Here is a 14,606-nt window from a genome sequence, read left to right on the forward strand (position 1 = left end):
GTACCGTAGGTACCGAGGATGCAATTCCTCTGGACGTCACGTGGGCAGCATATACACCTACACGGGAACATGGAAGACGGCAGCTGCAGCGAGTGCGACGGCTCCGCCTCGACTAAAAAGAATAACAAGAGTCGCGTCTGGAAGTACTTTGCGTTTGGAACGCTGCGCGACTGTTTCAGACGGGACCCGTTTCAATGTTGCGCTTCTAAACACGCATGGTACGACTGCGTTCGGCATCACTTACTTGATGTTGTTTTGATTGAAGATCGGCAGGTTGTAGTAGGTGCGGCAGTAAACAAAGTAAACAAACCAACTCAAAGCCGATGCATGCATCCAAAATAATTTGTTCAAAACCAAATTAACAAATCAAAAACAGCGTTGCTTATTCGCTTCAAAACTTGGTAATTAATACGGCGCGGTACCGAGCAGTTGAAAACAATGTTGGCGTCTCCTGTGGCTGCCTTGCGCACCTGCGTTATATTACTTAATATTAGGTTGGAAGTTATGTTTTAAACCCTGCCATGCACGCAAGTGTAAACGCCAGCCGCATAGCTGCATGACTGCCTGCTTTCAGCGCGTATTATTATTTTTAAATTATTATTACTTGAACACTACATGCCACTGTTCTTTTTTTGTATTGTTAATAGTGGTTTATTTTTATTCATTACTTGAAGGCTACATGCCAGTGCCACTGTTTTTTGGAATGTTTAAATGTTTTTAATAAATAAAGTACATGGGATTTATTGTTTTGTTTTTGACCGTGGTATCGAATTGGGTATCGAGAATCGTGGAATTTCACTGGTATTGGTATCGACTACTAAATTTCTGGTATTGTGACATCCCTAATTCTTACATATGCTTTCTTGGACCCAGGAAGTTCTGCAACCTTCTGCACAGAGACCTTACTCAGACAGTTGCAAACCACAGGAAGCAGAACAAACATTGTATTGAGAACCATGAACAAGGAACAGGTCATAAAGACGTTCATGACGACTGGTATGTAAATCAGTGGTCTTGAAAGCAATGAGTATGTGGAACTCCCTGAAGTTTACTCCCACAATGTGATTCCGGTAAACGCTGAAAATATTCCCAATCAGGATGATGTAAAACAATGGCCTTATCTCCACGAAGTGAAGAGTCCACAAATTAAGCCGGAAGTTGGTCAATGTTCCTAAGGCTTTGGAGCCATGGATGATAATTAACAGCCAAGGAAATATGCTTACGCTGTAAAAACCACTCTCGGATGGACAGTCAATGGGCCGCTCAGAAAAGGCACTGGGAAGGTCATCACAGCAAACAGGATCTCTCTGGTGAAGATCGAGGAGTTGCTGCAACAGCAGATGAAACATGATTTCCCAGAGCGCCAGGTTTCTAACTCAGTAATGCTGAATGAAGGGCACTACAGCATCGGATGGCCGTTGAGAAATGACAAAACTGAGTTCCCAAACAACTGCTGTCTGGCTGAGCAAAGAGTCATAAGCTTGAAAAGAAAGCTCTTAAAGAACACAGCTTCTCGTGAGGAATACAAAGCCTTCATGGCTGACAATCTGAGGAAAGGTTTTGCTATCCAAATAACACCAAAGGATAAGCAAAAGGAAACCAAGGTAGGAAAGACATGGTATATCCCACACCACGGGGTGTATCACTTTCGACCCATGCAGTGTGTGTGTACCAAATGCAGCACATGCGTCCACGCACATGAATGGTAAATGCTTTATAGATGTAATAATACATCTAGCTGCAGGGCTAAACTAATTCCAAGATGGCGGAAGGCACTGCTGCATCCTCAGGTTTGCCAGAGCCCGATTAAAACCAGACATTTATAAGACTGTTGATGGCAAAGTCATAGTGGAAGATGAACTTTTACACTTCCTTGCTATAAAAATGAGAACATTAAGTCAGGATGAGTTTATCCTGTTAGCTGCCAACAACTTTGACTCAGACTGGATAGAGGCTTCAAAGAAAATGCTGTTTGAACTCTCTCCTACTACACAATGGAACATCTCACACAAAGGAGCACAGAAAGACGCCAATAACTTCAAGAGCTGTCTCAAAGTACTGAATGAGTGCGGGGACAATGTACCGAGATTTGTATCTCACTATTTGGACGAGCTACCACCTGTGACTTTAACCAACATGGATGTATGTATGTATGCGGCCTACTTCGAAAAATAGAGCAGCTTCACACTGAGGTCTCTGCTATGAAACATGCGCTACACCGGCAAACTGAAACGAGTGAAGGTTTGCGTGTAGTCACGGCGGATGTGAACCACCGGGTTTGTGCCCTGGAACAGCACTCTGACCACGGCAGTGCTGGCTTCGTTGCGCCGGTGAGGCGGCCTAACGCAGGGAATGCTAGCGCCGCGCATGCTACCAACTCAACGGTTGTTGGAGATGGCGACGGATCGACGGAGATGACTGAAACTCCAGATGACAGACACCAAGGAGAGGCACAGGGACCGCTGCTTCTAACAGTGGAGAGCGCCACACCAGCACTTAGCCCTGGGTTAACGATGCCCTCGCCTGGATCATCAATGTGGAGCCGAGTTGTGAAAAAGGGGAAACGAAAGAGCACTGAGGATTACGAACATGGATTAACATCTGTGGTGGGAAAGAAGAAAGCTGGCAAAACTATTGTGGGCACTGGAGATGGAGGAGACATCAAAATGATAACTAAACAGGTGAGCGTCTTTGCAACTAGGTTTTCACCCGACATAGGCGCTGAACTACTGCGCGCTCATCTTGAGAATAAACTTGGACGTGGTGTGTCATGTGAAAGGATTGTTACTGTCAACAGCAGCAATGTCATTTAAAGTATCCGCTGAATGCAAAGATGTTGGCGATATGTATAATCCGGAGCTCTGGCCAGAGGGAGTGTATGTACGGCGTTTTTATGGACCACGTAAAGCTGGAGTCATTGCTAATGCGGCTACTCTATCTGCTGGGGCTACGTGTGTGCTCGCTACTGGCAATAATGCCTAAATATGATGTTGCTATGGATATAAGCATCCTGTCATACAACTGTCGTGGCCTGCGCTTGGGTCAAAGTGCTGTGGATAAAGTTCGCCACATTATTGTTGATCAGTTGTTGGAGCACTGTGACATTCTGTGCCTACAGGAAACTTTTCTAGCAAAGCAGGATTTAAAGGGACTAAACTCCATCAGTGACAGTTTTCATGGTGCTGGAGAGTCCATCACTGACCTCAGTCTGGGTATAAAAAGGGGCAGAATTCCAGGAGGTGTGGCAATTCTGTGGAATAAAAAACTGGACTCAGCGATTAATGTCATTAGGCTTGGTGTGGACTGGTGCATTGCTATACATTTCACTCAGCGTGATAGGGAATTTATCATTTTAAATATTTACACTCTGAATGTCAACATAATGAAGAAGACTATGTAAATAAGCTTGCTTTTATTAGTTCCTACTTACAAAATGAGTGTTTCACAAATATTTTTATTGTTGGAGATATGAATGCAGATATTTCAGACAAGAGGTCAATTTTTGCTAGCCACCTAAATCATCTCTGTACAGATAATAATTTTATCCTGTCTAGCAGAGAGCTCTTGCCAGCCGAAAGCTACACACATATAAGTGAGGCCTGGCATACCACGTCCTGGTTAGACCACTGTCTCTCTACAGCTGATGCTCACGCTTCTTTGGCACACATGGAAATCTTATACAATGTATCCACCTCTAATCACATTCCTGTAAAGATGGTTATCAGATCTGAGTACATACCTGCAACTGTAAAATGTGCAAATAATTCTAATCTTGGTAAATTGGACTGGTCCTCTGTGCAATGTGAAGACATTGCTTCCTACTGTAAATATACTGATCAGTTATTGAGCAATATATATCTCTCTAGAGAGGCACTCATGTAAAAACAGTAACTGTACAAACACCAAACATAATACAGATATTTCTGCAATGTATACTGATATTGTCTCAGCTTTACTTGAAGCTAGTAAGCCTCACCTTAAGCACATAAAGAGAGGAAAAGCTTGGCCTGGTTGGAATACTTATGTGGCTGAATTCTCAAGTTTATTTGTCAAGTTTTATTTGTATAGCACAATTTTACATGCGGCTGAGCCGCAACCAAAGTGCTTCACAGGAAGTGCAGATACACAATGAAAAATTAAAAGACAAAGACTCTAGGAGTTAAAATAGGATAAAATAGAAGAGAAATTTAAAAGGTAACTAGGGGACACTATTTGCTGGCACTTGAAAAAGGAAACGCTAATCGAAGGCCAGTGAAAAAAGGTGGGTCTTTAAATGAGATTTAAAATCATTTAGCGACTGGGCTGCCCGGATGTGTAGGGGGAGGCAGTTCCAGAGTCTGGGAGCTGCCACCGCAAAGGCTCTGTCCCCCCTGGTTTTTTGCCTGGTCCTGGGCACCTCCAACAAAAGTTGGTCCGCTGACCGCAGTGCTCTAGAAGGGATGTGGTGGTGGAGAATATCAGAGAGGTAGGTGGGGGCCAGACCATGGAGGGATTTGTAGACTGTCAAGAGAAGTTTGAAGTCAATGCGGTAGCGGATGGGGAGCCAGTGAAGTGATGCGAGGACCGGGGTGATATGATCACGCTTTTTTGTACAGGAGAGGAGTCGGGCGGCAGAGTTTTGAACTAACTGCAGGCGGCGGAGTTGTGACTGATCAATGCCGGTATATAGAGCATTGCAGTAGTCCAGTTGTGATGTTATGAAGGCGTGGATGACTCTCTCTAGGTCTCTCTGGGGCAGGTAGGCTTTTACCTTGGCTAGGGTTCTCAGGTGGAAAAAGCTTTTTCTAACCACAGCGCTGACCTGCTGCTGGAACTTAAAGGCACTGTCAAAAATCACACCCAGATTTCTAACAGAAGGCCTGATGTTAGAAGCGAGAGGGCCCAGGGCATCTGTGTAGAAGGCCGGAGAGATTTTGCCAAAAACAATGGCCTCAGTCTTGCTCTCATTGAGGTTGAGGAAGTTTGCACCCAACCATGCCTTGATGTCAGCCAGACAGTCAAACAATGGAAGGAGTGCAGCCTGCCCATCAACCTTTAGGGGGAGATACAGCTGGACATCGTCGGCAAAGCAGTGGAAAGAGATGTTATGTTTGATCATGATTTCCCCTAGGGGTAAAACGTACAGCAGGAATAGAATGGGACCCAGTATAGAGCCTTGAGGGACCCCGCAGGTGAGGGGAGCTACCGACGAGATGGAATCTCCAAGCTGAACAGAGAAGCATCTGTTGGCCAGGTAGGACTGGAAGAACTTCAAGGCTGTGCCCTTGATGCCTACAAGATGCTCTAGCCGAGACAGCAGGATCCTGTGATCCACCGTGTCAAAGGCTGCTGTAAGATCCAAAAGCACCAGGATCACAGGGCTACCTGAATCAGCGGACAGGAGCAGGTCGTTTAGCACTCTCAGGAGAGCAGTCTCTGTGCTGTGGGCTCTTCTAAAGCCAGACTGGAATTTCTCATAGATGTTGTTGTTGATTAAAAAGGATTGCAGCTGGACATAAACTTCACGCTCAAGGACTTTAGACAGGAAGGGTAGTTTGGAAATAGGCCTGAAGTTTGAGAGAATAGAGGGGTCAAGGTTTGGCTTCTTTAGAAGTGGCTGCACCACGGCATGCTTGAAGGCAGCCGGGACGCAACCAGAGGAGAAGATGGTGTTGATCAACAGCAGAAGGAAGGGGGCGACTGTGTCAAGGACTGTAGGATCCTTGAGAAGACGGGAGGGTAGGCAGTCAGAGGGGCAGTTTGAGGACTGCAGATGTCTGACTGCATTAGAGAGGGAGGATAGGGTGATGGGCTCAAACTGCTCGAGGACAGCTGGCTGGGGTAGAGCGGGGAGTGGGGTGACAGAGGTATCAGAAGGCCTGAGTGCTGCAATTTTCTCAATGAAGAATTTTAGAAAGCCTTCACAGAGGGCGGGTGAGGGCACAACAGGGGATTCTATGCTGAGGCTTGTGAAGCTACTAAATCCTGGGCAATGGCTGATAAACTAAGACAGGGGCCCATTTTTGAATATAAGAAGAGTACAAACTCAAAATATAAATATGCAATACGTTTCATTAGTAAAAACGACCAATCGTTGAGGGCCGACTCTATGGCCAAGAAACTTTTAAATAATACTAATAAAGATTTCTGGAAAGAGGTGAAAAACATTAATAACTGCAAACCCTCCTTACCATATACAGTAGATGAAGTCTCTGGTGCTAGTGCTATTTCTGAGCTCTGGCGAAGGCATTATAGTAAATTGTTTAACTGTGTTCAGACTAATGTCTATCAAGTAGCAAATGTTGAAAATATAGATATGATCACAACTCATGAGGTTTCGCAAGCGATTAAAAACTTGTCAGTTAAAAAAACGACGGGTATGGATTATATCTCCACTGAACATCTTAAATTTGCTAGCTCAAGGTTATGTACACTTCTTGCCTTATGCTTCAATGCCCTCATAGTCCATGGCTTTCTTCCAGACTCTATGATGACTGTGCAGCTGGTTCCTTTGGTTAAGGATAAAGCAGGAAAAGTGGGTTCCTCAGAAAACTATAGGCCCATCGCTCTAGCTAATATATTGTCCAAAGTTGTTCCCCTGGAGAGGATCAATGAACTAATTATCTCTGCAGATAATCAATTTGGGTTTAAACCGAGACACGGCACAGATATGTGTATATCTGTATGTGCTAAAGGAACTGCTGAGTAACTATAAGAGAAAAACTCATCTGTTTTTTAGATGCCTCTAAGGCATTTGATAGGGTGAATCATGGGAAATGATTTAAAAAATTGGGTGCAGCAGGTGTTCCTAAGTATATAGTCAGAATCCTGTCCTACTGGTATGCCCAACAGACCATGCATGTTAAATGGGACAACTGCTTGTTTGCTTCTTTTCATATTAGTAACGGAGTAAGACAAGGGAGCATCATATCTTCTATTTTATTTAATTTATACATGAATGATCTGTCAAATAATCTAAGCTCATGTAAAACTGGATGTATGGTCGGCAGTACAGTGATGAACCATCTTATGTACGCTGATGATTGTGTGATTTTTAGTCCTAGCTCAGCTGGTATGCAGCATGTGTGTTCTGTGTATGGGGAACAACAAGATATAAAGTACGAGTCAAAAAGTGTGATAATGATCTGCAGAACCATGGAAGATAGACATATGACTTTTCCTGACTTTAAACTCTCAGGTTAAGTTCTAAATATCTGCAGTGAAGTGAAATATCTTGGTCATGTGATCACAGACCAACTGACAGATGATGAGGACATTTATCGTCAGTGTTGTATGTGCGAGCAAATGTATTGTCACGTAAATTCGGCTGGTGCACTGTTGGTGTGAAGCTGACTCTGTTCAAAGCGTACTGTTCACCTATGTACACTGCACATCTGTGGTTGAAATATAAAAAAGCCAGCCTTCAGAGACTGCAAGTGGCATACAATGATTGAGTCTGAAATAAAAGCTTATCTATCTATCACCCCAAAAAACACAAACTTAGGGTAGTGTTTGATTGTGTAGCTACCTATCAAGGTCTGTCACTCAATTCTCAGCTTCTACAAGAACCAGATCTCACCAACAACCCCACTGGCGTCCTCACAAGGTTTCGGCAAAAAGCTGTCACCTTCATTGCTGATGTGGAGGCCATGTTTCATCAAGTCAGAGTACTGGACGAGGACTCAGATCTGTTAAGATTCTTGTGGTGGCCTGATGGAGAGCTGTGCAAAGATCTTGAAGATTATAAGATGGTCATACACATCTTTGGAGCCACGACATCTCCAAGCTGTGCCACTTTTTCTTTACAGCAAAGTGCTAGAGACAACATTGGCTACTTTGACCCAGAGGTCATACAGACAGTGCTCAGAAACTTTTACATTGATGATTGTTTAAAGTCTGTAAGCTCTGAGCAAGAGGCCATATTACTCGCTAAGAACCTTATCAGTCTGTGCGCCACCGGTGGTTTTAAGCTGAATAAATGGATCAGCAACAGCAAGGCGTTGCTTCTCTCCATCCCACAATAGATTAGAGCACAAGAGGTAAAGGATCTGGATCTGGATCAGGACGCACTGCCCATTGAGAGAGCCCTTGGGGTACAATGGTGTAGTCAGATTAATTTGTCTTCAACATCCAACTTCAAGACAAACCCCTTACCAGGCGAGGAATCTTATCTATGGTGAGCTCCATATACGATCCTTTGGGTATGTTGGCACCAGTCATCCTCCCCGCAAAGCAAATCCTGCAAGAGCTATGTGGATTAAAGCTTGCTTGGGATGATCACATACCTGAGAACCAGCAGGAGATGGTTGACCTGGTTAACTGATTTGTCCCAACTGCAGAATTTAAGAGAGCCAACAGAGTGTCCAGTATCCGCACTGCTTCTGATGGTACACAGTGGAGTTATGTCAATGGCACTCTAAATCCTGCTGATTGTGCATCAAGAGGCTTATCAGCCACACGTTTCTTGAAATCTGTGTAGATCCAGGGTCTGGAATTTCTACAACATCCAGAAACCTAATGTCCTCAATGCACATTGGCACAGGACGATCCCGAAGTGAAAGACTTCACAAGTCTTGTTCCTGTGAATGAATCTGTAAATACAGTCATGAAATTCATCACTTACTACTCCGATTGGCATCGTCTCCGAAAGGGTGTAGCATGGATGCTGAAGATTAAAGCAGCCCTGAAAGGAGCCTGGAAAGAAAAGAAAAAGAGCACTGCTCATGGAAAAGGAAAAATAAACTAAAAACACCTGATATCTGTAGAGGACATACAGATAGCTGAACAGGCCATCGTCCAATTTTGTCTCTTTTGAGTACAAAGGTGAACTGAAGTCTCTGAGAAAAGGAATGCCTGTGAAGAAAAACTGTCACATCCATAAACTTGCCCCAGTTCTTTTTGATGAACTAATTAGAGTTGGTGGAAGGTTGGTCAAGTCTGCAATGCCTCAGGAAGCTAAGCACCCAGCCATTCTGCAAGAAACCATCACATAACAACTCTAATTATCAGACACGTCCATGAAACCATCGGACACAGTGGACGGAACCATACCCTGTCTCGCCTGAGGCAAAGGTATTGTATAACAAAGGCCAACTCTGCAGTCAGGGCAGTGATCACAAAGTGTGTCAACTGATGAGTGGTGTCAGAGGTGCACAATACATGTCAGACTTACCTCAGGACAGATTGTTACCAGACCAACAAAAAAATGTATGTAAGGTATGAAGCATAATTTCAAAGGAAATAAGGACTTGTTTAGAATTTTGGCTGCCTCCTATAAATGTTTTTCGTTTATAATTGTACTGTTTATCTACAGAACAATTAGGGGTCGGAATGTTGGAGCCAGAATGTACATTTATGGTTAGTTATTATTTATGGTAAAGATAGAGGTTATAAAATATGTATTTATGTTTTGCATTTATTATAACTTAGTTTAATAATATCTTTGATTCATTTGGATTTATTTATGTATTGCTGAGCAACTTGGAGGTGCAGACATGTGTCGGACCCCTCCCTCTCAGACAGGTGACTGCAGCACCTGACCTGACTACTTTAAAGCAGTCTGGTTTCACTCAGTGATCAGTCTAGTTGGCAAGTTATGCAGCCAAAAGTTTTTTTGACCGTGACAAGCACTACGTTTGGAACAGGAAAAGGTCCTCAACTGGTTTGCATCTCCATGTTGCTCGGACGAACAAAATCAAGGTAGCATACCCATTTTGCATTTTGAAGAAACAATAAATATTTTTTTGTGACAACCACGAACCATCATGCGATTGATTTAGCGCTTGCAGCGCATCAACCTAAGGCTGGATTAGCAATTCGGTTTTACACCTCGTTTTAATGAAGCTGGTGCAGCGGTCCTCTGTAGTGGTGGTTTGAAATGCAGGGCCCGTTTCTCATCACTTTGTTCTCCTTTTCTTTTTCTCCAACAGAGATTAAAAGGATGTCTGTGTTTAAGAATTATGAGCCCGGCGAGCCGACGTGCAGACTGTACGTGAAGAATATCGCTAAGCAAGTGGAGGAAAAGGTGGGTGGTATTTCTCCTCTTCAACCTTATTAATCTGTGTTTCGGTGTACATCAACGTCCACAATATAGGCTATATTACACTAGGATAATTAAATTATGGTTATTCAATCCGTTATATTTCTTTGCTTTTATACTTTCAACATTGTGAAACATAAGTCAGAGATTACCATTATATACTGTACATACATGCATTGCATGAAAAATAGCTAAAAACAAAATCCCACTACCATGTTCGCGTCATCCTAGACTATGCAGGAATGAACTGCACATAATGCTTATCTAGGCAATGCATCGACTCCATAAGAAAGGGCTCGCCTAGGCTGCGCTTCGCTTTGCACAAGAACACAAGAGAATCAAATGCAATGTGAAGATTCCCTTTGGACACATGGCTGGCGGGATGCTTCTCAGGATGCCTGTTTACTGTTTATTTATTTATGGATGCACTGACTGTTTCCTTGTTTCTGGTGCTTTCCTTTTTCCCAGGACCTGAAGTTCATCTATGGGAGATACATTGACCCTTCGTCAGAAGCAGAGAGGAACATGTACGTCATCCTCTCACAGACACCACTAGCTCTGTGACTGTATTGGATTTTAGCTCATATACTGGATCATGCTCGTCATTAAGTTAGTTCCCATCCTTTTCATGCAGTTTATTTCCACAGTGGACCATTTAAGATGACATAGTATTCTAGTCATGTTAATATTGGCCAGGGCTGTCTTTGTCTACCTTGCCTTGCTCCCAGTCGTCGGACACTCCTTTGCCGGAGTGTTTGGCGATGGGAACAAGACAAAGTGACTGCAAGGTGTGGATGCAATTTTAGTGATCAAAACACTGCGTTTGTCCTCTGTGCTCGCATGACGTAGCTTGCATGTCCACTCACAGCGGGAGGACGGCAGCCTCTGTTCTGCTTCCCGGAAACTGTTTTCCGTCTGGCACAGCGTGCACCACATTTCTGATGTTCTGTGTGCCTCCCTTTTCATGTTCTTGCCAGTCAGTCTCTCTGCATGTTACTGCAATCCCAGCCATTGTATATTTCTTACCAAAGATTCAAGTTCATGAGTGTCTGTCCATGTCCCTTTAGTGTGACAGTGATGCCAAATCCTACAGTTCTGTATCGAAGCCCTTGACATGTGTTACTCATCCTTCACTGCTACTGACACTGGATAGGAAGCAGTGGTCATTATACGACTAGAAACTGGAGAACCGTTTTGGGTGTATTGTTCTCTATTGAAATGTTGTATGCTGCTATGACAATGACATTGTTATCCCAACATGGTGTGTGCACGTTATCTCCACTGGGATGAAGGCGTTCAGTCTGTCTCCACACTGAGTGACATCTCCTCTGTTCTAACAGGCTGGCCCACTCAAAGCCGTGTGTCCCCCTGTGCCTGCAGGTTTGACATCGTGTTAATGAAGGAGGGCCGTATGAAGGGCCAGGCCTTCGTGGGGCTCCCCAGTGAGCGCTGTGCTGAGAAGGCCCTGCGGGACACCAACGGCTACGTCCTCCATGACAGGCCCCTCGTCGTGGTATCCTTCTCTTCCTCGCTCAGGAGCAGAAACTTTAGCACTTTAATGGCTTGTTTGAGATGTGATCGTGGTGAAGTCGAGACCTCTGTGGCCGCCTAAGTCTGGCATGAGGGGGATTTCATTGAAGTCAAATGAATAATGAAAACATGGAAGGAATTTGAACCATTTCTAAAACCAGAACACTGCATTACATTGAGACAAATAAACAGCATTTGCTGCAAACGGTTTCGGACTGTGGTAGCAGGATCTAGCACATAAACTGCAAGGTGTGCTTTTAAAGTTTAAGAGTAAAGTTGTAATGTACCTTTTTTAAAAGATTTTTCCAAATAGAAAATTATAAATGCCCTTAACTCTGAGCCAACAGCAATTTGCCAGGTCTGCTAAACCCAAAGCAGATGTTCCCGACCCAAAGAAGGGATCCAGGCCACGGTGAAACAGGTGGCCAGCAGGTGGGACACACTGGTCTTTGCATACAGATTACTACAATAATAAATACTCTATTGTAGCCCAACATAGAAAGCAAACTAATGTCTTTATGTATGGATGTACTGTAGTCTTACATGTGGTAGTGTTTCTTGTAACAGTTTTTAACACTTTATTTATTTAAGATGGCAAGCCTCGATAGTGTGGCCCTGCAGCATCGTTTGTATCCTTATTCTGGCATATCCTTTGAAAGTAAACTTTTTTTTTTTGGACAATAATTGTAACCATCGAAGGGTAATCACTGGCTCATTACATGAATCATGGTTGTAATGTATTTCAGACATCTCGGAATTAAATGCTGTGCAGCACAAAAATACCTGTATTTTTTAAGCTGCACCTGTATTCTAACCCCATGGTGACTCGATCATTATGCACTCCAATTCATTTTACTAATGGTCAGAAAGAGATTGAGGCCCAGTGTGTTTCTCTCTTCTTTGCAAACTGTGCAAAACTTCCTAAAGCCTTGCTTCACAATACCCTCTATCCTATCTGATTTAAATCACAGGTGAAGCAAACCAGTGGAGGTGAAGACGTCATTTTTATGTTCCTGAATTTGAATAAAAGTATTTTTTTTTTAAACAATTTTGTCTATTGGTGAATGATTTTCCCATTTCTCACAACCCTGGAAGAACAAACTTATGTCGAGCAGCTGAGTGAATTGCTTTATCGTCACTGATCATAAGCCCTGCTGCCGAGGAACTTGAGAAAGTTCAGACTTCAGCCAAGTAAATAAAGAGAGGGAAGGTATATGGGAGCTGGATTAGATCAGCAGCAGATGGTTGGGTGTCAACATTGAAAAAGGAAAAAAAACATTACTGCAGCAACGGCAAACACACTGATGTCTCGTCTGTGAGAAATTGCCAGAGCCCGGTTAGCTTACCTGTACTGTATAATATCTGACTGTCCCAATCTGTGTGATTGTCAAAGATGGAATAGAGTAAAGAGAAGAGAGGGAGGGTAATTAAATCTTTCAGCTTTCGGCTCTTTCTGGTCAACAAGCGTTACTGCAAACCTATTTGGTGCCTGAATAAAATCAACACTTTGTTGATTAGTGTTCAATTCTGGTAGTGGGTTGGGGGTCCAACTTTAAAGTAGTGCTTTTAAATGTATTTTGTTGAATAATTTGACATGGACAATGAGATCAAATGAATTGGGGTTCATCGTAAGGCAGTATAGCCTTTATGAGAGATGAAATGTTGATATTGAATCATTGAGCACTGTGGTCATGCTTCTCAGCGAGTGAACTAAAGCTTTTGACCTTTACTTCCAAACATTTTAAATTGGTTCTTGCGACCACCACAACACGGGTTAGTCAGTACTCAGTATTCGGCTTTGAGATTGGCATTAGTCAGTTTTCTCCAAGGTGGAGCTTGTTAAAGATGTAAATGTTAAAATGCAGTCATGCTACGCCTGGAATAGGCTTGTGAATATATTTATATGTAGATGTGGGTATATGTATTTGTCAAATTCGAACCATTTATATAATTTTTGAGAAGGACTAACAACAGATTAGAGTTTTTGCTAATACCAAGCTCATGGATCACAGTGACCTGAGGCATTACGTTAATTGCATGAACTCCCCTTGAGCTCAGCCTCTGGTGCACCTTCAGGTGAACCTCCACCAGACGTGGTCATTAATCACATGTTCTCATCTGGTGCGCCGGAGCCATTTGTGGCACCCTCGACTCATACTTCAACGCCAGCACCAGGGAGAGTTCCCATCTGTGCTGTACCCTGTTCAACGATGACAAATGTGCCACTCGCAATGGAAGTATTGAAAGCCAAGACATTAATCACGTATCATTTGAATGATATGAAAGATAACCTTTTGTAAGTCGACATATATAAAGATGTATGTTTGCTGCCGTCTTTATCGTCCCCACAATATCCCACTCTTTGTCTAGCCATCCAAGATATACAAACATTTTTGTTCAGTTCTATTTCACCTAACTTCGTAATGTTTATTCATGCAAGAGGCACACATTTTTACCAGTTTCACCAACCAATGATCTCCAAGTTGTAATGTGTCGAATTTAGTGGCGTCTAGCGGAATGGGCTTGGCAGAAATATAATCCCATGAAAATAAGAATTGTGTTTTCGTACAATCCACCATAACTTTGTTGATGTTGATGGGGGAGGGGGTGATTTCAGTTTGTTGAAATGTGCAACATCACAGCTAGATGCAGCTACATTCTTCATACTGCACCTTTAATGTCCACTGTTTTAATAAGGTAAAGAGTCACTCAAATCCTGAAAGTCAACTGATAATCAATGCATTGAGCGTTTCGAAGAAAAAACCAAAGGTTCACAATGCATTGTAACCTGAGTGCAATTGCCTTCCCCGAAGGGTAGCCACCTTGCCTAGACCACAACACAACCAATACATTACCTGATAATTGGCTTACATGGATGCTCTGTCATCCACTGAATGGGTAAACACAGTCTCACAGATCAGACTTTAGTCTTATATCTATAGAACGATGGCAGGCGAGCTCAATCCGAGTGAACGGGTAGTCTTTTCTACCCGTTCACTCGGATTGAGTGAACGGGTAGAAAAGGGGGGGCGGCACTATTCCCGTTGGGAAGAAGCCT

At 43.2% G+C, this 14,606-nt stretch overlaps 1 protein-coding gene across 2 annotated transcripts in view; it reads left to right on the forward strand.

Moving 5' to 3' along the window:
- rnpc3 (RNA-binding region (RNP1, RRM) containing 3) overlaps positions 1-12,522 on the forward strand; it is a 30,348-nt gene extending 17,826 nt beyond the window's left edge. For both annotated transcript variants that reach the window (XM_084474856.1, XM_084474857.1), the window contains 5 exons: positions 9,909-10,003; positions 10,487-10,545; positions 11,399-11,531; positions 11,896-11,980; positions 12,140-12,522. In XM_084474856.1, the coding sequence (XP_084330982.1) occupies positions 9,909-10,003; positions 10,487-10,545; positions 11,399-11,531; positions 11,896-11,964 (356 nt within the window). In that variant the 3' untranslated portion in view covers positions 11,965-11,980; positions 12,140-12,522. The remainder of the gene's footprint in view (positions 1-9,908; positions 10,004-10,486; positions 10,546-11,398; positions 11,532-11,895; positions 11,981-12,139) is intronic.
- The last annotated feature ends 2,084 nt before the right edge of the window (positions 12,523-14,606 follow it).

The sequence above is a fragment of the Micromesistius poutassou genome (assembly GCF_964030765.1).
Source record: "Micromesistius poutassou genome assembly, chromosome: 11".
In the NCBI taxonomy this organism is placed as follows: Eukaryota; Metazoa; Chordata; class Actinopteri; order Gadiformes; family Gadidae; genus Micromesistius; species Micromesistius poutassou.